Genomic DNA, 25967 nt, shown 5'->3' with positions numbered 1-25967 from the left:
CAAAATACAAACATATATACAAACATATATATATATATATATGTATATAGGTGTGTGCATTACTATTCATGTTATTAAAAACCCATATATATGGGTGTGTGCATTACTATTCATGTTATTAAAAATCCTGTACATTTTCACTATAAATTAAAGAAAATTATTGCATGTGACTAGCATAAATGAAGCTAAAATGTAAAAGACATTGAACATTTTCTATCTCGTTAGATAAAAATCATCTTAAAAACAAAATTCAAGTAAAGTCTAGTAACCTTTTGAAAGAAAACCATCTAAGAGAAGGCAATGTAAAATTGTCTTAAGAAAACTAGCAAAATTAATTGAATTACTACACAAAACTAAATTCCATTGTGAAATGAATAGATTCAACTACATTTTTTATCTGAAATTGTACAGTACTTCCACTCACTACTTATATGAAAAGCATCACAGATAATGAGAACTGTTATTAGATAGTAAAAAGCTATCTATTTTCAATAAAGGAAAGGCACGGATCCCAGAAACTGCAATTCTGGTTATTATGCAAGAAGTATTAGTAAATATAGTAAAAAAACTGACATAAATAATAATGTAGTAGGGAATCAAAAGCACATTTAAAAAAGATGGCTTTATTACCACACACCAAAATTAATTCTTAATGGAATAATAACAGAATTATTGTCCTAAATTTTAAACAAAAGTAGTTGCTAATCTTTGTAATTTCATTAGAATATGATCAACTGTTTAATATTTCTAAAATCAGTTTACAGTATTTTGAATTAAAACTAGTCAATTGATAAATATGTTTCAGTGATTATGAAAAGGGTAATAACTGATGCCCTACAGCATCTCAATTTGAATTGTTACAGTACTCTTAGTACATTTTTTCAGGATTTACCTTGTTTCAGCATTTCTAATAATTTCATTGGAGCATTAAATGGAATACCAGGCAAATTATTGGAACTACAAAATGGTTGTAGGAGTCCGTAGGGTCCTACGATATTTGGTCCTTTTCGAAATTGCATGTAGCCTAGCACTTTATGTTCGATAAGAGTAAGGAAACCTACTGCTAGGAGAATTGGGATAATATATAGTAATATTTATCAGTATTTATTTACAAGTATTTAACTCCATTTACATTTATGCACCAATACTATACAGTTAAAATTTCTTGGGCTAGCTACACCATATTTTTAATCAAAATGAGTCATCTTGTCTAAAAAATGGATATGGGGTTGATTTTTATCATGAATGTTTCCTCCTTCTTGCATGTCAGATTTTTTTTTTTTCCTTTTGGTAGAGGCAGTTAGGGTTAAGTGACTTGCCCAGGGTCACACAAGTGTCTGAGGGCAGATTTGAACTCAAGTCCTCCTGACTTCAGGACTAGTGCTCTATCCACTGCGCCACCTAGCTGCCCTCATGTCAGAATTTTGATACTGAATGTTGCTAATATCAGAAACTGCTGAAAATTCAAATTCCTAATTTATCTTGATCAAAATAACTTTAAAATTCAATTCAAAATGCTAAATGTTTGTCAGATAATATTATTTAAAGACCTACCTCATCTTCTGCCTGTTCATTTTCATATATACGTATTTGCTCTCTTAAATGGATAATCTCATCAGTTGACTCTTTATTTCTCTCTTCTACCCCATGATCTTGCTTTTCATTAGAAGCATCAACAGTCAGGGAGCGATCCCTAAAGTTCATCCAGTTACTTTTTAATACCCTTCTTTTGAAGGCCCCTTTGTTTTGGGCATCTTCAGATATTTCTTGAAGCAAGGCAAATTCCCTCTGCTTTTGGGTTAATTTTTCTTGCATGGACTCTACTTTGAGAGATGATTTTTTCAATTTTTCCTTTTGTATATGATTTGAGAGTTCAAATTCCTTCACTTTATCCTTGGTCATCTCTAATTCTTTCTGTGTTTTTTCTAAAATTGATGTCTTCATTCTAAGGGAATCACGTCGTTGGTACAACTCATTTTTAGCTTTAGAAAGCTTATTTGACAGGATGTCAATTTTGTCTATTAGTTGGTCCTCTAAAAGGAGCCACTCTTCTTGTTCTCGCTGAAGGTGTAGTTCTGGTGGCTGATGTTCCTCATAAAGGATGTCAGAACTTACAGAGGAACTGTTAGTTTCAATTTCTGACTGTGTTTTTCCTCCGTTTTGTTTTTTACCTTCCAATCTAGAGTTCAGTATTGCATTTGGAAAAAAAATTACAAGTGATTGTGTTATATAGTGTTATATAGTAAAAATGGATACAATTCTAAAAATAGAGGAAAATTTGCAGTAAACTTTGTGAGGAAATCTGAAAAACTGAAAATTTAATTTTCAGGATTCACTTTTTAATTAATATATTTTCATATTGTATTGTATTTTAAAATAAGTTTTTATTCTCAAGATAATTGCACATGTTTAACATACATTGGATTACTTGCTATCTAGGGGAAGGGTGGGGGGTGGAAGGGAGAAAAATTTCAGAAACAAGATAAAAAGTCAAAAACATCAATTCCTGCCCTCAAGATGCTTATATTCTAAATGGGTAAAATAACATGTAAATAGAATACATGAAAGCAAGTATGAATACCTGAGAGGCAATATCCGAAAAGAAGACACTTAGTTACTAAGGGCACTGAAAATTGTCAAGGAGTTAAATTTCAGAAAAACTAGGATAGATTTACTTGAAGTGATATAAAGTGAGCAGAATGAGCACAATGTACATCACTATTATGTGATGATCATCTATCAAGTGCTTTTCAGCAATACAATGATCTAAGATAATTTCAAGTGGAGAATGCTATCCACATCTGGAGAAAAGTACTTATGGAGTCTGAATTCTCAAAATGTTTTAGAAAATCAATGTTCCAACAAGTCTTTCATTAAAATAGGGGAAAAATACTCTTTCAAAGAAGGAAAAATAGCAAGTAGGCCAATATAGATGGATTTCAGAGTTAGAGAGAGGGGTAAAGTGCACGAAAACGGGAAAAGCACGAAGAGTCCAGGTTATAAGGGATTTTGAGGGCCAACAAAAGGAATTTATATTTGATCTTAGAGGTGATAGGAGCCAGTATTACTTAAGGAGGAATAAAATCATGACATTTGTGCTTAAGGAAAATCACTTTGGCAGCTGAGTGAAGAATGGATTGGTATGTGGAAAGCCTTCATACAGAGAAAGAAAGAGGAAGGCAAGTGCAATAATATAAGCAAGAGGCAATGATTGCCTGTATTACATTGAACAGAAATGGACTGTTACGGGAGGTGCTACAAAGGCAGAAAATTTGTCATTAGATTGAATGTGAGAAGTAAAAAGCAGGAGTTAAAGATGAGGAAGATAGTTGTCACTAATAATAGGATCAGAAGAGGGGAGGGCTAAGGAAGAAAGATAATTAAGGTCAAGATGCATATGGCAATCCCATTTGAGATGTCCAAAAAACCCACAGTGATGTATAGCAGAAACTTGAGAGACTAGGGCTGATCATAGAAACCTGAAAATTATTCCTCCACAAGGGTGTTAAGGAAATTCAAGATGAGATCATCAAGAGAAACAGTACATTTTCCAAGATTGTAAGCTCCATGACAACTCAGGCCATGTCATATTCTTCCCTTATCTTCCCTAAGTTTCAAAAGTATTTTGCATATAGCAGGGGACTAAGGGCATTTATTGAGGAATTTGAAAATAACATTATTTATAGCACATCAGAATCCCTTCTTGCAGTCTACAGTCCAGTCAAAGTGCCCTCCTTTTGGTTCCACACAGGACAACAGAGAACTCCATTTCCCAAAGCCACACCCTTGTGCTCAGCTTGGATTGCACTGCTCCTTTCCTAAACTCCCTCCATTGGGATTTTTATTTGTATACTCTGCTTAGTACATTCTTCTACATGAGTACTGTCCCCTGAAAATCATGCCCTGCTTTCTGCTCTAAATTTCTATGACTTTATTGTATTTACATTTGCATGTGTAGGTTGTATTCTTAAATTCAGTGCAAACTTCCCATTGGTACTTCATTGCCCACAACAGTGCTTGTCACAAAGAAGGCACTTGTTAAATGTGCTGATGAAAGACAATTATCTGTCCTTTAAAAATAATATGATGAAGTGACAGTGGGCACTCACTGGAAACTATTCCAGACAGGAAGATAGAGCATGCCCCCATAGAGTAAAAGGGATTAATAAAGAAGGCTCATTACAGTATTTTCACTGATTTTTTACTTTTGATTTCCTAACCTCAAATTCTCTGTTATAGTGCGCTTCAATGTAAGAGAAATGCTTTTAAGCCTTTATTAAACTTATGAGTTCCATACCTGCCTCTATAGTATTCTTTATCACATTTTACTTTTTGATGATTTGACCTGGATTTAGTTTTTCTTCTTTTCGAGAATTTTTCCTGTGATCGCCTAACAGTGGTTTGTAAACTATTCTTCACTACTCTTGTCATTTGTACCAATTGTGATTTGTTTTGATGTTTTACTGATAAACCACATGAAAGAACTACTTTCTGATGTCTCTGAAGGCGAGGAGAACCTATATAGACAAAAACACAAGTAAATAAAAATATTAGGATTTTAAAATCTGCATGACAGTAGCAGTATACTTAGAATTCAGATTCTCTGGCACTGATAAAATCAGTATTATTTTCCCAAGACAAACAAAATCTCTAATTTACACATTAATTTAAAAAAAAAATTATTTGAAACCTCAGATTTTTCTCACAATATAAGAAAAAATATCTGTGAAAAGTAAACATACTGATATGAACTGTGATTGGGACAAATAAGATTAATAAACATATATTATACATATGCTAAATTACTTTAAAAGTAACATAAATGTGTTTTACTCCAAATAGTTCCATGTCAGCATTTCTTATTCTTTAGAAACTTATAATGTAAATCGGTATACATCATTCATACAATAATCTTTTTCCTCATTTATTCATTGGTCAATCTTCTAACTTTAACCCAAATATAGCTGAGGCACCAGAAGAAAGTTGAAAAACAAAAAACAAAAAACAAAAAACAAAAAACACTTGCCCTTTCAGGAAAATTCCTGCCTCAAAACCTAGGTACTTTATTCTTCAGAGAGATACATAACTAAATTTAGAACTAACCCAGAATTACAAAATTGAGTTATATCAAGTTACATATTTAACAGATTTGATTATCAGATTTTCTTTGGCAACTTTCAATTCATATATTTCAGTGTTCAATTCAACAGTTGCCAGTTTAAGGGAAATCTAAGATTCCAAGATTCAAAGCAAAAGAAGAAACAGCAAAAGCCTGTTTGCTCACAAGTGCCTCCTTGCTCACAATTCCCATGTTTCAAATGTGCATTTCAGTCCCCTAATCTCTCATGAACCATTGAATTCACATCCATCATTTAAAACATAACACAAATGCTACTTTCAAAAAGTTTTTTCTTTGATAGCTTGATGCTCTTTCATACTTTATACCTCAAATAGCAGTGTGACTGTACTATTTATTTGAATATTATTTATTTTCATTAAGTATTTATGTATTTTTTCCTATTACATTTGTCTACGTAGGCTCTATCCCCCTAGTAGATTGCATACTCATTGAGGAAAAGAACTGTTTCTTATCTCAAATTTGTGAATTTGGCACACACTAGATTCTTAATTCTTTTTGCATTGAAAGTGGTAGGTCATCCTTGAGAGCTTCTGTGGTTGAAAAATCACCACACTGAAGCTAATGAAATCCTTTTTAGCTTGGCAAGGTCTATTAAAGCTTAGACTCTGTCAGATCCTCCAAGAACCCAAAGTCACTTCTATTCTATTATAGGTCAGTGGACTAGAACTTCAGAACTATTGTCTTAGCTATAAATACATATTTGGTTTCTGTTTAACATTGGTATTCTGTTAGAAAATTTAAAAATATTCTTACCCTGAACACTATTTGAGGGAGGCAAATCATAATCTTCTGTATCTGTGTTATGTGACTGAGTGAGGTCATCAAGAGCATATGAAGTCATCTCTACTTCGTCCTATAAAATATATAAAAGTACTATCAAATAATAAACTTAAATAAAATCATTGTAAAATAAACTTTAAAGCAATCAGAAAGAATACTATTTATGTAGTCAATGAATAACATTTATATAGTACTTTAAGATATTTCACAACAGTTATCTCTTATACATTATCTCATAGCATTCTCACAACAATTTTGTGAGAAAAGCACTATTTTACAAATGAGGAAATAAGGTATAAGAGAGATTAGGTGATTTGTCCATTTAGTTAGCTAAGAACCCAAGAATAGATTCAAACTTAGGTCCTCCTTTTGACTATTCACTAGGCCATATACCTAACTAGAAGCTGGATTATCAACCTTATAAAAATTATCACAAATACTCAAAATATCTCTTACAAATATTTATAGGGGAGAAACGAAAGAAAAGCCAGCAACCTAATTAGTTTTTTGGCATTTACAAAGGACGCATTTCACAAAAAGACTTCCTAAAAGTATTTTCTGATGAAATGCTCCCTATGCTCCATAATGTAGAAAAGGGATCTCATATGTTCATGAAAAATTATTTTCTACATTGATTTATATTTTCAGCAGTTTTTACATTACCTTATTTTTTTCATTTGGTGTATTCTTCACAAGCCTAAAAGACAAATATTTGATTTCAGTGTGTACATAAAAATATAGTGTCATTGCAATTATTTGGTTAATATGTAATTATTTCAAAATCCTATGCTTTTTCACACTTCTAGTCAGTAAAATAAGATACAGACTATTATATCTCATAGTCATATAATAAATGTTTATCTTTGCCTATTGAACAGTTTTTAAGAGGAAAAAAAATTCTGAAATAACAGCTGGTTTTTCCCATTAAAGAAAATTTCAAAATAAATGTCAGCCATAACATCTTAAATTGTAACACCAATTATTTACTTTTTCAACTGTTCATGTCCCAACTGCTTGTTAGTAAGATTCCAAAAGAATAAGAATTTGAGAATAATCCCATCATGCTTGTTAGAATAAAATAAGTCATCAGCAAATGTTAAATTATGTCCATAATGTTTCACTGTATTCTAAGTTTTAGAAAATATTAACCATGGTAACCAACATAATCATATTTTTTTTGGTAATTCAAGTTACATTGTGCCTTGTGTTGTATTTACTATATTGTAAGCTCCAAGAAGTCAGGTACTATCTTACTTATGTGTTTCTTTTTCCTAGGGTTTAGAATAAGATTCTCCACATTGTATGTATGTGGCTAGTGATTTTTAAACAAGTTTACCAGAACATTAGATGGACTCCTTGTGGAAATTACTCTGATAGAATGTTGATGAGACTATACACAAATCTTCTGAAGTAGTGAAGTAGGAAACTTAAATGTGATTAAACAGAATAACAAATTTCAAAGACAGAAATTCTATGAAATGATTGGCTCTTTCTAGGTTAATTAAAAAAACAAAAAACAAAAAACAAAAACAAGATATGTCCTACAGATTAAGAGTTAGAAAAAGGAATTCAAAATAAGTAAATTATGATTAATTATATGTGAAGAAAATGGGTTCTCTCACTTTTCAGGGGCTCAGTCAACTATTATATTAATAGTAATGGTAAGTTAAATGGAGTATATGTTGCTATCCATCCATATCCCCATTGCTTTTCTCTATACTGTTCAGTGGTTCAAGAAGTGTCGAAGTATGATCTCTTTCAATAAAAACTATTGTAATAAAAAGCAGTCATTAATAGAATACTCTGCTGCATGCTGCATAATATATTTATTGGGTTTCTAATGATAGTGATATATTTCTATAGCAATTTCCAAAGAACTTAGCTTCCTTAGCTTGCTCATCATATTATCCCCAAGTCATAAACTTTTAATGGTCCCCCCTCTTTTGAAGTACATCAAAACTATACTGCCTGGCTATGTGAAGCTCCTTTATATTCAAGCCTACAGTCTTAATCCAAGAACACTCCTCAGAATACAAGGTCCTTTCCAGTTAGATCTGTTTCCTCAATCTAGGAATAGGTTGCTTATTTTTCACCCAACCTTTTTACCTTTTTTTCAACAATGTTTCTTATTTCCTGCTTATATTATGGCTAAAATCCACTTAAAACTGGGTTGTTGTGATTGGACTTTATAACTATAACTATAACTATATATATACATATACATATATATATGTATATATATGTATGTATATATATATATATATATATATATATATATATATATATATATATATATATATATATAGTATTTGCACACAAATTGTTTAATCAAGACAGACTTCTTGATGTGTGCCAGTAATGGCATAGTCTTATTATGAGTATAGGTTGAATTCTAAGAATTCATAGAATCTAGGAGTAAGGAGGTGATAAGTTTTCTTATTCTATGCTCTGATCAGAATACATTTGAAGAACTTGTTAATTCCTGGGAGATATATTTTAGGAAAGACATTTAGCATTCAGAATAATTCCAGAGGAGAGAGATCAGGATGGTGAAGGATAAAATCCCTGTCAAAAACGGCAACTGGTGATGTTTACTGCAGATGTTTACCATAAAGAAGAAAAGATGAGGATTTGGCATGACTGGGAGTTGTATATGTGTTCAAATAAAAAAATAACAAGACAAATAAATAATAGACTATTATGTTTAAATGACCCTCCAAAGGGTAGGACGAGACACAGAAAAACACATTTGGGATCACTGCATGAAAAAAACAAAACAACTAACTTCCAAACATTTAAGACTATTTTAAAAGGAATGGATTGCCTTAGGAAATTAACACGTGTGTGTGTGTGTGTGTGTGTGTGTGTGTTAGAGAGAAAAAGAAAGAGAAATAGAGAGATAGAGAGAAACAGAGCGAGACAGAGACTGTGCATGCTCGCAAAAACAGTGAGCAATCAATCACAAATGTAGGAACATTGTTCTTTGATTTACCTCGCATGGACCTCACAAACTTACCTGTTACTTTGTTCATGTACCTTTTAGGTAACTTCACCTTCCTACTCTGATAAGGTATCAAAGAAGGACTTTAATAGGAAAAAACACATTTTGTAATCATTCTTATTATCAATTTGTTCCAGCATCTAATTTTATTCACAGATTTCATAGAATTAAAATAGAATGTTCGCTTGTAACTTACCCTCTTTTGATTCCCTTTTCAGCAAACTTTCCCAAAGAATAGTAATTTCTCTGGTGCTTTAGCATTATTTCTCTCTCCAACTGCTAAACATATACCCCAATGGCAAGAAAAGTTTTAAAAACCAAAATATTCACAGCAACAACTTTTTGTAATAGCAAATAAGGAGGAATAGAGTAGCTGCTCATCGGCTGAAGAATGGCTAAACAAATTGTGGTTTGTTGACATAATGGAACATCATTGCATATGGCTAGGAATAATTTTATAGGAGGATGAGAATATTTATATGAATTAATGCAAAATGAAATAATGACAACCAGAACAACAATACAAATTATTAAGGACAATAAAATAACTGTAACTGAATACTATGAAATTATGATATCCAAACTTGGTCCAGATGTGACGGTACCATCTCCTATTTTTGCAGGGTGGAGGACTACTCAATATGGAACATTGCATGCGATATTGATGTAGTCATTAGGGATCTTTCACTAGAAGGGCGAGGAGAGAGATCTTGCAGAAAGAGGCTGATATGAAAGTAAATGATGACACATTTTAAAAAAGCAAGCTTTCTCCCAATTGTCTCTGGCTTTAAGTCTATGTAAAGCTTGTAAGGCTACGTAACTTACAAATAAGTGTAATTGGTTTCTTTACACTAATTGAAGTAGCAATATATATGCATACAACTGAGTTCATATGAGTTACTGGCACTGAAGCGGGAAGAGATGCCCTTTTCAGTGTCTCTCAAAAATAGTATATATATTGTCTTCCTGAATTTATCTAATTTTTGGTTTTGGAGTTAATTATTTCAGGATAAGTTTTTTAAGGCTGTTAAATTAATTTTTAAGTTAATAAAAGTAAATCCAGGCTTGTTTTTAAAGCATTTTCTATTTTCTAAATGTCAAGCCAGATCACTTCCACATTCCAACTCTTATGAATTGGAATTTTCGAGGTGGTCTCTTGCAAGTACAGTCCCAACATGAATTGTGAACCCTCTTTACCATATTCCTGCATGGCTCATCTGTTATCTTATGGTCTTAAAGAGTTTTTTTAGATGGGGCAGCAAGTAGCTGTTTTCTGCTTTTTGCTCTTCCTCAGCCTGTCCAGAAGCCATATGAGCACTATTAGGCCTTATAAAACAATGACTATGTAAGCACTTCTCTGTTAATTCCCCTTTTTTATTCTGACATCTGGAAAGGCCATCAACCTTCCTTTCCTCAGGCCCATTTTACAAAGTGGTGGGTTGGTGACTAGATCTTTTCAATGATTTTGTAGGTCTGCAATTAAAAGAATTTTAATTAAATTTCTTTAGAATCTAGGTTGGCTGACTTTTTGGGGGGGTATCCTTATGATTGGCTCATGATAAGCACTTAAACTGATTCACTCTTGAACATTTCTACTGATGGGAAACTTTCTAATGACTAAGAGAACTCATCTAACTTTTGGAGTAGCGGTAAGCCTATTCTCTTATCTCATTGGCACTTTTTATACATTTGCAAACTTTTGCAAACGATCTTGCTTTGCTCCTTGAAATCCATATCTTATGTTATTTTTTTTCCCATATGCTACCTTTCTTTCAATAGGCACTGATGTAACAGTTCCAAAATAAAAGACCATACTTACAGCAATAGAAAAACATACATTCATGGGACCTTAATTTCTTAGCAAAAAACAAGGAGATGTAGAATGGATCTGAATCTAGAATTTTAGAGCAAACTGAACTTACCATAAATGTTAATATTGGGAAAAAAAACTCCAGTTAAATATTTTGACAAACTTACCCCTTTGACACATGCTGCACAGGTGCTAAATTTTTCTTGGGAGAAATATGCATTATTGGAATTTTTTTCCCAGGAATTTTATTTTCCTCATCTTTACCATACTGATGGCTCTCCATAGCAAATTGATCATTAACTTTATCAACTGTTCTATTTTCTGTTATTTTATCAACATCTTTGTCCTCCACTGTTTCCATTCCATTGATTTGATGCTTTTGCTTTTCCTCTTCCACCTAAAAGGAAAGCTTAGCATCATTGTCACTTTATTGATGTGTGTTGTCTGTGTGTAAATGTGTGCATATACACATACACACACTTTTATACACATGTATTTATATGCTTACTTAGGTACAAGTACTAAACTTGTGATTTAACTAGTACAAGGAGCCATCTGACAAGAAAATTCCTTCTATCAATTCTACCAATGTTTAGACCATTGACATGTTAAATGACTTGCCTATCTATGTCAGAGGTGGGACTTGAACTAATCTTCTTAGCTCACTATCAAATATATCAGGCTGCCTTTCATTTTTTTACTTTTATTTTGAAATACACATTATCCTCAATATATATTACCTTCATTTTATTTTCTGGGTACAAAAATGGTCATACTTTTATAAATTTTGTATGAAAGCAGAAAAATTTACTGAAGTTTCAAAATGATAGCTCAATTACTATCTCATTTTGTTTGTCATCATATTTTCATATTGTTCTCTCATTTCTCTCCTTTAATAAGCAGATAGGAACAAAGAGATACAACATCTGACTATTTCTGGGCTTTCCCACCATTTCCTCACACTGACCAGATAGATCAAGCTTATTTCCCACCATATGATGGTACCCCATCCCATTTCGCATTTCTCATTCCTTACTGTCAAGTTCAAAAAGTAAAACAAAAACAAAAGCAAAAAACCCCCTTGAAGTTAATCACTGAAATATTGGATTAACAACACAGGAAATTGAAGTAGAATGAGATTTAGGCACCATGACTACTATGTGATGGAAAATCGATGCCATTATTCCATGTTTACAGAAGTTTACAGAAGCACAATGTTTTTAGCAAAGAAAAAAAAAAATAGGAAAAATATCTTAATCTAATGCTACCATTTTATATATGAGAAACCTGAAGGATAGATACATTAAGTAACTTGGTCAAAATCATGTTAATAAACTAGTAACAGAATCCAGCATACTGGGTGAAGGTCCCCACATTTGATTTAGAATGAAGTTGCATTATTTAGTACTTTATGGTAACATTGAAGTGTTACAAGCAGCAGTTGAATCAGTCTTAACTGAAGGGTTTTGGCTCTCTCTCTTTACTATTTTCTCTTATGTCATCAGTTATTGTGAAAGGATAATTAGAAGACTGGTGAAGGTACAGATGAACCAAGGCCATGTAACCTAACTTCCCTGAGGCTAACCTTTCCTCATTCACAAGATAAGGGGGTTTGATTCTATTACTGTCAATGCTCCTTCCAACAACAACAACAACAAAAAATAAGATTCAATGAATGAATCATCTTAGTTTGATAGCATCTAAAGTCAATCGCTTATGCAAACATATCACAAGTCAGCATTTTGCCATTGTTTTTCGATCATTTCTCCCATTTTATATTATTTCTAAGTGCTAAAATGACATCTATAGCAAATGAAAATATATTTTGAAAAAAATAACTAAACACAAGAGGAGGAGCTTTAAACTTACTCAGAAGATGTAAGTTTAAGTCTCAATTCTATAATTTATTATTTGTGGAACAGAAAATACTGTATTAATGCCCTTTTGAAAAATGTTAAATGATTCACAAAATTGTGTTTCATTTTCTTTTGAAATACAGAAATGGAATGATTTTAGTAAAATCACTAAAGATGGACTAACAGATCACCATAAAATATTAGTTTAATCAGATGCATTAGAATTTTTCCAAAGTTGGCTTATGTTTTTAGTATTTTAAATCACACCACCTTACATTTGGCTAAGAAAATAAAAATGTCCATAGAAAGCAAAATTCTTTCAAATATCAAATATTTCAAGGATTTGCATAAAAAAGGATCTTGAGCTCAGGTTTGTTTTGGATCTGTGTCTTAATTATCTTTAAGCTTGTCCTTGTTCTTTTGGCTACCTAGTCCAATTTGTGTGTTTGATTTAGAAAGTTTCTTGTCAACATGTCAAATACTTGGGAAATTGATGGGAATAATTTAGATGACCAAAATAGAAAACACTATAAAAAGGCTTTCTGCATATTTTCCTTAATGCAACCTTCAATATACTTTGTACAAATAGCAAGCATTTAACCAAAGCATTTTCATCATGTGAAAAATCAGTTCCACAGGATGATTGATTTAGAGGAAAAATAGATATAGAGTGTCAGAAGCTACCTCTTTTTGTGGTGATATTTTTTCTTTCTCGAAAGTCAGAGATTCTGCTTGCAACATTCTTAACTCATTTGTCAGTCTTTGTGTATCTTGCCTCCAATCTTTATGCAGGCGCATTTTGGAGATTTTGTCCCTATGGGAGTGCATCTCAAAACTTACCTCATATGTAGAGTGGTAGTCATTGTCAAGACTGCTCTGAGATGAGGTTTCTAGATGTTTTGTTTTCTTCTTGCATTTTCTTGGTTTAATAAGTTCAGCTTTTTTGTCTTGGTTAATTGATTTCATATTATCAGACAGAGTAAGCTGAACATGACTTCCTGGACCACATGATTGGAGCAAACTTGGGATGTTTCTGTGCTGACTAAATGTCATTTCTGTGCCAAATGATCTATCTTCCTTAATTCCATTTATAGCAACTTTTGAGTCAGCTTTTATTATATTTTTTGCAACATAAGCAGCATTGCAATCATGTTTCCTCTCCAACTTCGAATGCCTGGAACTTTTGTGACTGTCATTTATCTTAGAAATATTTGGAGAATCCCATGACGGAATATCTGAAAAGAAAATATTTGAGTTAAATAGAATATTTTATTCTGATTAAATCAAGATCATATGTAACATAAATACAAGATAACATGGATACTCTAGCAGTTAATTTGAAATTCACTTTGAAAATTAAGTTTGCTGAGAGCTATATAGAATAGGAAAACATGGAGAGAAATTCAGCAGTAAAGTTTTTATGTTTGGTTGAAACAAAATCTTCATAAAGGAGATTATGATTCAGTTATGGCATTCATGAATTATCCAATGATAACATTAAAAAAACAACACTGGTCAGTATGGTAATTCCATCTCATTCAAATCTATGTCATGGAAACAATTACCGCGAAGCATCAGTTAACCAGGTACTTTAATAGTGGGGAAAATTAAATTGATTCTATTTAACTTTTCGAGGAAGTGAACATATAAATAACTGAAAAGAACCGATAAAAGGAAAATCCTCTATCCATGGATTCTCTATGTATATAAAATGCATTCAGGTTTTAAGATAGGAAACTCTGAAAACAAAAAAGAAGAAAGTGGAAATTACAATTAATTAATCACAGAAGACAATGTGAGAGGAGGAAATTGAAAGATACCTATTCTAAAGACACTACCTACATTCTAGGCTGCTGAGAGCATTCAGCACAAGTCAGGGAACTTGATTATCACTTGGCTTTACATTTACTTTGCTTACCTCTACCAACAAAATGTGGAATGGAACAATTTGACCAAATAACATACTTAGAGAAAATTCAGAATCTTAAATAACTACCTTCTAGAGGTTGTTTTTCTTTCTCCTGTCTTACAGGTGGTTCACACGGCTTCTCAGACCCTGGCTTTTTTGCTGGAAATTTGTAGCTTGGGTCAGACCCACTTCCAGTGTCTTTCTCGTTTTTGAACAAAGCATTTGTTGTCTTTGTGGTTTCTCCGTGATTGTGACTTGACTTTGAAGGGGATTTGCGAGCATGTTTGCTGCTCTCCACCTTCAAACTTTGTTGATTTTTATTTTTGTCACCAGGACTTGTTGAGTCCCAGGAAGAAGTATCTGAAAGGAAAATATTTGCGATAAATCGAACATTAGTTTTACCTATGTCATATATTATTTTTTTCCTAGCATGTTACTCAAATCACCACCTATACTTTTAATTTAATTTTGCTTATGTGTTGCATTTGATCTTTCAGATAACATGACAAAAGGCTCACAAAAACTCTTTGACTTCACTATACAGCCTACTCTGATTCTCGATCATCAGCTCTAATTATGTATGTTACCTAATAAATACTATCTGCAAATGTGGTTGCAAGGAATGTCTTAGTAAGATAGTTAGGGAAAGATTTTTGAATATACCGATGAAACTTAAAATATATATCTGAATTCAAACTATTCAGCATTCTGAAATCGAATGTCAACCTCTGATTTTTGAACCTGGGATATATTTCCAGAGAATTCCCAATTGGCTTAGGAAGAGAGAGGATAAAAACAATTTTTTAAAAGTTTCCATCTTATTATTTCAAAACACAGGAAAAAAACCAAAGAAAAACAAAACCAAAAAAAAAAGGAAGAAAGAAAAAAAAATCATAAATCTTAATAGCAAAACCACTAGCCAAGACAGTCTCAAAGAAATTGAGAAAGTAAATGAGAATTGCTTCTTTCAGTAACTATTTTATTCGGATTAAATCAAGAAAATATGTAACCAAAATGAGGTCAATACTCTAGCAGTTAACTTGAAATTCATTTTGAAAATTAGTTATATGATAGCTAAATAGTCTAGGAAACCATTGAGAGAAATTCAATGGTAAAATTGTATATTTGGCTGAAACAAAATCTTCATAAACATTTAATCCAGAACAAGAATCAGTTTTGGAATTCATGAATTATTCAATGATAAGATTAAAAAAAAATAACATTGCTTGTAATTCCATCTCATTCAAATCAATGCCATGGAAACATTTACTGGGAAGCTTCACTTAACCAGGTAATTTAATACATGGGGAAAGTTAAATTCATTGTGTTTAACTTTTGTGGAAGCGAGCATAAAAATAACTGAAAATAACAGAAAAAAGGAAAATACTTCCTATAGGGATTTTCTGTTTGAGTATAAAGCACACAGGTTTTCTGATTTGAAACTCAAAGAAGAAGAAATAGGAAATTACAGTTAATTACACACAGAAAACAATGTGAGAGGAGGAAATTGAAAGATACCTATTCAAAAGCTATTTCCTAGATTCTAGGCTGCTGAGAGCATTAACCACAAGGTAGTGAATTTTATTATCACATGACTTTAGATTTACTTTCCTTATCTCTAAGAATAAAATGTGGAATAGATTTGAATGAGATGGTCACCTCCTTTTAACATTCTGAAACTCTATTACTGGTCTCTAAGGGTTAGCAATGTGGGCCAACAAAGAACTCCCAGTCCCTCTGGAGCTCTTCATTTTTTTGTATTTAAGGGAGTCTTTGCTTGCTTTCTCTTCCTGGTTCTACCACCTATGTTTCTCACTTCCTGCTGCCTATGCTTTTCTCACATTTACTCACTTTTCTTACCATTTACTGTCATCAGCCTACAGTACAGGGATCTGAACAGAAACAGAATAATCTAATCTTTAATCAGCAGCTCTTTTAAGTTTTTACAAATGAAGTTTTATAACACATTCAGGTTACATTTTATCTATTAAGACACAAAGGCATAACTCAACCATAGATCTCAAGAGTCTGGGGCTGAGAGAGATCAATGAGTCTCACCTCTGAATCACACTGATTGTGTGACTGAACAAAGCACTTAAACTCTCAGTGCTCTAGACAATTGTCTGAGACTTTTTCAATGAAATTAAAAGTCTAATCTCTATATCAAAAAGAATTATGGGAGATGGTCTCACATCATATTAGGATTCACCTGTATAACTAACCAATGCATATTAACAGAGACAATTCCTCAGGCCAATCAGTCACTCCACAACATACATATTTATTTCTGTTCTCTGTTTGTCCTTTGAACTCTTCTCTTCTTCCAGTATCTCTCTTTTTTTTTTCCTGCTCAGGCATGCCTTCAGTGATAATGCTTATATGTCCTGAGAGAAGACTAGTTCTTCATGCAATTTCCTATCTTCTACAAATGTGATAGACTATTCCAGCCCCCATGTTGCAGCCCCTATTTCTCCACCTCCCAGATACCATTTTGCTTTTTTGTTTTTAATAGAAACTCCACTAAAACTCTACTATCTACATAATATTATATTACCTTCATGTTGTCCCAAAGAAATACTGTCTTTCATATTTTGATTTGTGGATACAAGTACACCTCCTGCAGATCTTTCCAGGACACTTTTAGGACAACACTGATTAAATGAAAACATAAACAAAATAGTTAGCAAGCCCACTGATGAAAGAACTCCTAAATATTTTGTGCTTGTAAATTGTGAAGAATTTCCACTTAAGAGAGAAATGAGGATTCTATTGGGAAATAAAATGTTTTTATAACATTTTCTTCAAAAGAACAACCTACATTTTACTCTTTGATGTTTTTTTCTTTAGAGGGGATAACTCTGGTAAACAGAGCTACAGGCTGAAATATACTTTTTCATACAGAAATGGCTAACTTGTAAATAATGATAAAATTTGACCTTAGGATATTATCTTTGTGATCGTCAGGGTTATAAGACATGATATCTATATCTATATCTATATCTATATACATATATCTATCTATCTATCTATCTATATATATATAATACTATTTTCACATGCTAACAATATGGAAGAAGAAAATTTGTTTATAATGCCCCTTAGAATTATTTGATAATGGCCTGAATCAGAAAGATTCATCTTCATGAATTAAATTCTAGTCTCAGACATTAGCTAAATGGTCTTAAGAAATTCTTTAGATACTGTTTGCCTCAATTTCTTACTAAGAAGCAAATGTCAATCCACTTCTGTCCCTTTGATAACACTAAATGTGCTCTTGAAGAATCAGACATGATGAAAAGGACTGAACAAGGACAAAGCCTTGCCCGGTGCAATTTGATCTGGGTTTAATCTATCTATCCATCTATTCATCTATATTTATATATGTCTGAAATTTGCATATGTACATATAAAATACATACGCAAATATGTACACAAAATATATACACATATGTATAATATATATGTGTACAAATCTATATCTACATATATATATATATATATATATATATATATATATATATATATATAAATCTATACACAAAAATACATACAAATAAAAAAAAACACAAACAAAAAAAGAGGTTTTTTAAAAAAGCAAAAAAAGTATAAGAGAGGGATTAAGTTTCATATAAACTCACTGGTGGCATTTCTGCAATCATCATAGAAACAGAAAATTTTAACTTAACCCATCATCCACATCCACATCTATTGTACTATCTCATTCATTGGTTAGTTGAGTATTCAATACATCAACTATGATCACCTTGTCTACAACTCCCCCATGCTGTTAATTTTTTTTTCTCTTTAATTTCTTGTTCTCATATTTTATGTCTTTAATGCACTTGATGGCCTTCAAACACTTTTTTGCTCACAATTTTTTTTTTTAATCTCTCATGTGGTACCAGGTAAAAACTGTCTCCTTCCTCCATTTTATATACATTTATAAGCATAATCATAAGCATACTCATTGCCCCTTTCTTATTTTCATATTTTATTCTTCTGCCTTTGGTTATTTCCGACTGGGCTTCAACTGGGCTTATCACAGTTGCAAAAGAGATTGTGCTGTGACCCAGATTTTTGGCCCTCTTTTGCCCGAAGATATGGAAACCATCTTACTTTACTCTCAAGTTCCTAAAATTTAAGTCAGTTTCCTGACAACTAACACATTAAAAAGTCCCCCAAATCTTTGCAACTTCTTCAAAGGGTATGCACTGTTTGATAACCCTTTGGGCATAGTTCCAAATTGCCCTCACAATTCCCCCAACAATGCACCAGCGTCCCAATTTTCCCACATCCTCTCCAGCATTCATTATTATCTTTTCCTGTCATCTTAGGCAATCTGAGAGGTGTGTAGTGGTGTCTTAATTTCCACTTGACAGTGGAAGCTATATCGCATTAAACTTAAGGCACAATAAATACTTATAGGTCTTTCTCACAAGAATTCTCATGAAAAACAGTTTTGCCCCAGTGTATACAATTTGGGTACAGCTATTCTTTTTCTGTTCAAATTGTATACATTACTGCTGAGGTCAATACAAAGGGAAATGGCAAAATTAGTTGTGCTTATTCAGGAAAGTCTTCACAAAAGCGGTAATAATTAGGGGTTAATAATAGCATCAAATTTTAAATTTCAGAAAGGAAGGAGGAAAACCTTCCAGGAGAGAGGACAGGAAGAAGAAATAAAAGATTTTTCAGGGAAGGTAATCTTGGACGTTTGCAGAGGACTGTTGCAGAGGACCTGTAATAGGAACAAATTATTTTCTACAAAAGAGATAATATGAGGACTCACCATCATTTGTCATCACAGTATAATAATATTTTGAAATTTTTTAAGAAAACATTTTGAAATCAGTCTAGAAGATTACCTGTTGCAGGTTACCTTATACCCTATTGAAATAACTTTTGGCAAAAAAGTTATTTCAATAGGGTATAAAGTAACAAACTAAACTGGATTGGTTGTGAAAGTAGGAAATGTTAAATAATAACTTATTTAATTTAAGGAAAGATTCAGCAGTATGCATAGCAATTACTGGGTTGCACAAAGCAAAGGAGATCTTTTTTTAAGGCTAAGCATCTGGAAAATATAAAGCTATCATGAATAAAATTGGAACATAAGCTTTTATAAAATAATCCATGCATATGTTTTGATAATAAAACAAGAAATATGATATGACTTCCAAAAGGGCAAAAAATTGGACAGTATACTTACTGAGACACCACAGGTCTTGCTAAAATCACATCTGTTTTATTATTCTTAGATAGGACAATAGAAATGTGCAATTGAGAACAACTAAAAGAGACCTTAGAAGTCATCTATGATTCATATCACAAGTAGGACTTCTAAGCAAGTTTATAAGAAAGACCATTCAAAAGAATCCAGGATAATAGTCATTAACTAATTAGAGACTTAGAATATTGGAGAAGAGCTTGATTTGTTCAATTCGGAGTTAAGTCAGAACCATTACCCCAGGTTGGAAATCACAGAAAAGTAAATTGTAGCTCAACACTAGAAAACATCCCTAACATTTGGAGCCATTCAAATATAAAGTTTACCCGGGTAGTAATTTTTCAGTCACAAAAGGTTTTTAACTAGTTTTGGGGGATACTGCAGAGAAGATTATTTAGGATAAAGATAAATTAGATTAACGTTCATTAATACTAAGATTTTATTATCACGGAATGTTTTAATGCCACACTAACATGTATATACATTGATATTTTCTAAAAGTATATACATTTCTAGATATTTTCCCATTGGTAAATAAATTTTAACCTGTCTGTAAGAAAGAATTCAGACTTTTTCACATGAATGCAGATCTATGGCAATTCTTTTAACACGTTATTTTGGCTACTAAAGGGAAAATAATCATGTAATCAAGTAAGTTAGTATGTTAGAAATGTATAAAAAGGCCAACATTATCAAGGGACTCTTCTCTACTTTTATTACCTAACAAGGGTTGAAGTTTTGCTGTTAGTCCTGCTACCTCCAAAGAAAATTTCAACTCCATAATTAAGACAAAAATTCATTTGAAAATACACCAAGTTCCTAAAAACACTTACATTAAAAGTAGCATAAAAGGTAATTTACTAAAATGAAATATCAGAAATTTCAATATACTTTCATACCTGTTTCTGGTCTCTTTTATCAAAGCGTTCTTGATTTCTGTCTGATGATTCTTTAAATTTCGATTTTTGTTTCAAGTCTAAATTGATATTTAAATGAAAATTTAATTTATTTACAATTACTTTTCTTATATAAATAAGATCCCCCCCATTTTGAGGGAAGATATATAATGTAAGAAATTTTTAGCTTACTAATTACACATTTAACTGATTCTTTTATAATTTCAATCTACTGCTACATTCTATGTTTTTTTTTGTGTGTGTAAGATATTTATTTTATACGAGCAAAGCACAGGAAGACATAAAGACTAATTTATATACTCAATGTAGCTGAAACTGTTACATTCGAAAAGTAAAGGTAAACTGAGAGAAGTAAATCTATGTCTGATTTATTGGGCTAGCAAGTAAGCAATAAATTGGGTCAATGGACTTTCTCAATAATCAAAGACTAAGAGTTAGTGATTACTGACCTTGATATAGGTTTGGGAAAGAGAAGAAAGGAAGTGGGGAAGTGGGAAAAACAATGCCATAGCTTAGAGAATGGCATCATGACGATGGGAACAACATGACAGACTGCTAGTTGAGAATCAGGGGTTAGCAACAACGCCTTCCTTCTGTTTTGTGACCAAGAAATCTTCCTTTTTGAGTCCATCTCCAAGATCAGAGACATTGGACTAGACTTCTTTGGATTACAAATCAAATATTCTTGAAGAATATATTTGTGGATGAAGATCCTAGACCATATGCATCCAAGGATAACAGATTTCCTTACACAAGAATAGAAACATAACAAGAGAACTGGATTTTTAAAGGTAATTCATGACAGAACAGATTAATTTTTGAACTAAGCTCAGAGACAAAAATCATGAAAGTCAGAAAGAAGATAAAATCAATTTTTAAAAGACAGAATCAAACCGATATTTAAAAACACAGAGAGAATGGAATATAAATTGTAATTGTGAAACCACTGACCAGGATTGTCTCAAAGAAATAGGGAAATAAAATAAATGAAATCTGATTTCTTCAGTTAGTCTATAAGCTACTCTGATTAAAATCAAGGAAACATGTAACATGGATCCAGTAGCTAATTTGAAATTCATTTTAAAAATTAGTTATCAGGGGCAGCTAGGTGGCACAGTGGAGAGCACCAGCCTTGAATTCAGGAGGACCAGAGTTCAAATCTGGTCTCAGACACTTAACACTTCCTAGCTGTGTGACCCTGGGCAAGTCACTTAACCCCAGCCTCAGGGGGGAAAAATAATAAAATAAAAATTAGTTATCTGAGAGCTAGATAGAATAGGATATGATGGAGTAGTAATTCAGTGGTGAAAAGATTAACAGAACTTTTAGAGAATTGTACCTATCAACAAAGTTAGCTCTAAATAATCCAAAATGACAAAAAAAAAGAAAAAAAACATTCATATATGGATTTTATTTGGGGATATTCAAACCTAAAGATTTTTGGATTTTTTAAAAAAAGTAGGAATTTACAATTAAGTACACAGAAGACAATTAGAGCACAATTAGGACACAAGTTTAACCTAGCCCCTTTCAGTATTTGTCGAAGATGTTACAGGGGATTAGAGGAGAAAATCAGAACACTTGTTAGAAAGATACCTCCTAGATTCTAGTCTGTTGAGAAGATTAACCACAGGGCAGTGAATTTCATTATGACATGACTTTACCATTTATTTAACTTACTTCTACTAAGAATAAAGTTTGTAATGTTACAAATTGAGCAAATAAATTCAGAATATTAACGCCTATATCTTATGTTTTGGGGCTTCTTTTTCTAGAGGTGGTTCACAATGCTTCTGGGGGCCTGGTTTTTCTACTTGAACTCCAACCTTATAGGGCCCACTTCCAGCTGCAGCTCCTTCATCTTCTTTTAATTGAATATTTCTAAGCTCTGTGGAACCTAGTTATTTTTAGTCACTGGCAAGGATTTGCAAGGATGATTCTTTTGCAAGTTTAAATTCTTGGAACTTCTGTGATTTATCTCAGAAGTACTTGTAGAATCCAAGTTTAAAGCATCTCAAAAGTAAATACTTTAATATAATATTTTAAAATAATATTTTAGTTTTATCTAATTGACACATTTTTTCATAGAATGTCACTCAAAATTTCCAACTATGTTTTTTTTTTTGTTGTTGTTGTTGTTGTTGTTTGTTTTTATTTGTGATATTTTGTCTTTCAGGTAACATGACAAAAAATCACCAACAACTGTTTTCCTTCAATACTGAGCCTATTCTCTTTTACTTGGATTATCAGCTCTCTTGGATTATCAAAGCCTCTCTCTACGTGTGTGTTGCCACAAGGAGTACATTAATAAGATCCTTGCAAAGACCTTTTAAATTTAACATGCATATTTCAAACATGTATTCATATTTGAGTTTTCAAATTTCTTAGGATTATAAAATAGTCTGAAACTGATTTTTTTAAACCTCTGATTTATTTAGAGAAAACTCTTAGTTAAGAAAATAGATGCTAGTCCCTTCATTGCAACTTACAGACTTAAAGAGTTACCAAGATAGGATACTTTGAGGTTAAGTCACTTGCCCAGCATCACATAAGTAATATGAATCATAGATAAAACTAAAAACCATGTGTTTTAGTCTAAGCTTTTAGTCTAGCTTTTTACCCATTATTTTGAAATATTTTCCCACAGAAAATGCTTACAATTTACATTCTTTCAGTGAATATATATTTTTAAAAATGAAGTAGCCTTTCTTCTATGTATGATTGTATCATTTTTTTCTAACATGAACTACTTTCATCTAAGTTATTTTTTTCTCAGAATAATCTTACTTCTTGAAGATTAGTCCTTAACTTGGAATATATATTCATAATTTAGTAAAAAAAAACAAAAAACCTCAACAATTTAAACATTTGGGGGCCTGATTGTCCTACTTGAATTCCAACCTTTATGAGTTTAAATATTCCCTTTAAAATGTGACAAAATTACATTTATGCAAAAAAGTATAAATAGTAAATAATTATGGATGAAAGGGCTTAATCATGCCAGAATATCTAATAAACAGTTAATTTTGGGGTCTCTAAAGTTTCTTTATCTTTTATTTAATTATGCCATCTCCAGAAACTAGGCATGGACCCACATTTAACACCACATACTAAGATAAAATCAAAATGGGCCCAAGATTTAGGCCTAAAGAACGAAATCATAAATAAATGGGAGGAACATGGGATGGTTTACCTCTCAGACTTGTGGAGGAGGAAGGAATTTGTGTCCAAGGGAGAACTAGAGATCTTTATAGATCACAACATAGAAAATTTTGATTACGCCAAATTAAAAAGTTTCTGCACAAACAAAACTAATGCAAACAACATTAGAAGGGAAGTAACAAATTGGGAAAACATTTTTACAGTTAAAGGTTCTGATAAAAGCCTCATCTCCAAAATATACAGAGAATTGACTTTAATTTATAAGAAATCAAGCCATTACTCCAATTGATAAATGGTCAAAGGATATGAAGAGACAATTTTCAGATGATGAAATTAAAACTATTTCCACTCATATTAAAGTATGTTCCAAGTCACTATTGATCAGAAAAATGCAAATTAAGACAACTCTGAGATATCATTACACATCTGTCTGATTGGCTAAGATGACAGGAACTAATAACAATGAATGTTGGAGGGGCTGTGGGAAAACTGGGACACTGATGCATTGTTGGTGGAGTTGTGAAAGAATCCAACCATTCTGGAGAGCAATCTGGAATTATGCCCCAAAAGTTATCAAAATGTGCATACCCTTTGACCGAGCAGTGCTACTATTGGGCTTATATCCCAAGGAAATGCAAAAGAATGGAAAGGGACCTGTATGTGCCAAAATGTTTGTGGCAGCCCTTTTCATAGTGGCTAGAAACTGGAAAATGAATGTATGTCCATCAATTGGAGAATGGTTGAGTAAATTATGGTATATGAATGTTATGGAATATTATTGTTCTATAAGAAATGACCAACTGGAGGAATACAGAGAGGCTTGGAGAGACTTATATCAACTGATGCTGAGTGAAACGAGTAGAACTAGGGGATCATTATACACTTCAACAATGATACTGTATGAGGATGTATTCTGATGGAAGTGAATATCTTCAACATAGAGAAGAGCTAATCCAATTCCAATTGATTCATGATGGACAGAATCAGCTACACCCAGAAAAGGAACACTGGGAAATGAGTGTAAACTGAGAGCAATGCTTTTTGTTTTGTTTTGTTTCTCTTCCCAGATTATTTTTATCTTGCGAATACAATCCTTCCTTTGCAACACCAACAACAAAATTCGGTTCTGCACACATATATTGTACCTAGGATATACTATAAGATATTTAATATGTATGGGAATGCCTGCCATCTAGGGGAGGGGGTGGAGGGAAGGAGGGGAAAAACTCGGAACAGAAAGGAGTACAAGGGATAATTTTGTAAAAAAAAAATTACCTATGCATATGTACTGTCAAAGAAAATGTTATAATTATTAAAAATTAATTAAGAAAATAAATAAAAGAGGTATAAAAATAATTATGCCATCTCCATGTTATTGTCCAATAACTCTGCTCTTTTTTGTTTGTCTAATTAACAAACTTAATTTATAGTTACTTCAGAAACCTTTTTTTTTTCCGGCTTTGGGCCTAACTCTCTACCAAAACTTCTTACTCCAAAGTTATTAATGGTATCTTAACTGCTAAATCAGGTTAGATTGTTGTCAGTCTATCTTCTTGACCTTATCGCCTCAGATACTAGGTCATTATAAAAATCTCTTACTTCTTTGTTGCTTATCTCATGCTATTATCAGAATTTCATTGGGAAGTGGTCAGAATAGATTATACCATATTATCTTCACATTTTGACAGAGTTATTAGACCTACTGACCAAGGGATTATTGTTATTATTATATACCTAAATTTCAGCAAAGTACTTGACAAATTTCATGTCATCTTTGTGAACACAAACTCAAACACAAATTAGGAGTAAGTTTTTCAGAATTTGTTCAGAATTATTTTCTGAATTATGTATGTTCAGTATCTATATAGCTTCCAAAAAAAGCTAGAACAACCTGATATTTCATTAGAAGAGAGGTACTTTCTTCCAGAAGGAGTCTGGTTGACTTCTGCTTTTATTGGAAAACAAGTGAATTTTAAAAGGTTCTGTATTTCTCAGTCTATTTGTCTTTCTGGACCTTCAAATTGAAAATAACCAACTTTTAGTTTCCTGCTTCCCTTTTCTTAGTTATCAGTGCTGGCATGGTCTGTTCCTCATTAAAAAATGTGCACTCTACAATAAATATCATCACTTCTCTTCTTCATTCTCAAATTTACCTTTCTACTTTT

The 25967-nt window shown here is 32.3% G+C and overlaps 1 protein-coding gene and 1 long non-coding RNA gene across 8 annotated transcripts in view; one reads left to right on the top strand and one right to left on the bottom strand.

Moving 5' to 3' along the window:
* LOC141544750 (uncharacterized) overlaps window positions 1-25967 on the bottom strand; it is a 98111-nt gene that overhangs the window by 14949 nt on the left and 57195 nt on the right. For 6 of the 7 annotated variants that reach the window (XR_012482782.1, XM_074271256.1, XM_074271259.1 and 3 more), the window contains 9 exons: window positions 20623-20699; window positions 17051-17147; window positions 14584-14856; window positions 13428-13822; window positions 10899-11128; window positions 6584-6617; window positions 5894-5993; window positions 4298-4517; window positions 1555-2179 (listed from right to left, as the gene is read on the bottom strand). Coding sequence is in view for 6 of the 7 variants with exons in the window: in XM_074271256.1 (XP_074127357.1) it covers window positions 1555-2179; window positions 4298-4517; window positions 5894-5993; window positions 6584-6617; window positions 10899-11128; window positions 13428-13822; window positions 14584-14856; window positions 17051-17147; window positions 20623-20699 (2051 nt within the window). In the remaining variant the exon portion in view is untranslated. The remainder of the gene's footprint in view (window positions 1-1554; window positions 2180-4297; window positions 4518-5893; window positions 5994-6583; window positions 6618-10898; window positions 11129-13427; window positions 13823-14583; window positions 14857-17050; window positions 17148-20622; window positions 20700-25967) is intronic. The other variant, XM_074271261.1, reaches the window with a different exon arrangement.
* LOC141544759 (uncharacterized) overlaps window positions 1-25967 on the top strand; it is a 155428-nt gene that overhangs the window by 103788 nt on the left and 25673 nt on the right. The gene's annotated exons all lie outside the window — the stretch shown is intronic.

Source organism: Sminthopsis crassicaudata, chromosome 5, assembly GCF_048593235.1.
Source record: "Sminthopsis crassicaudata isolate SCR6 chromosome 5, ASM4859323v1, whole genome shotgun sequence".
Taxonomy (NCBI): Eukaryota; Metazoa; Chordata; class Mammalia; order Dasyuromorphia; family Dasyuridae; genus Sminthopsis; species Sminthopsis crassicaudata.
Note: the sequence above shows the minus strand (reverse complement) of the source record. Positions and strands in the feature narration are given on the sequence as shown.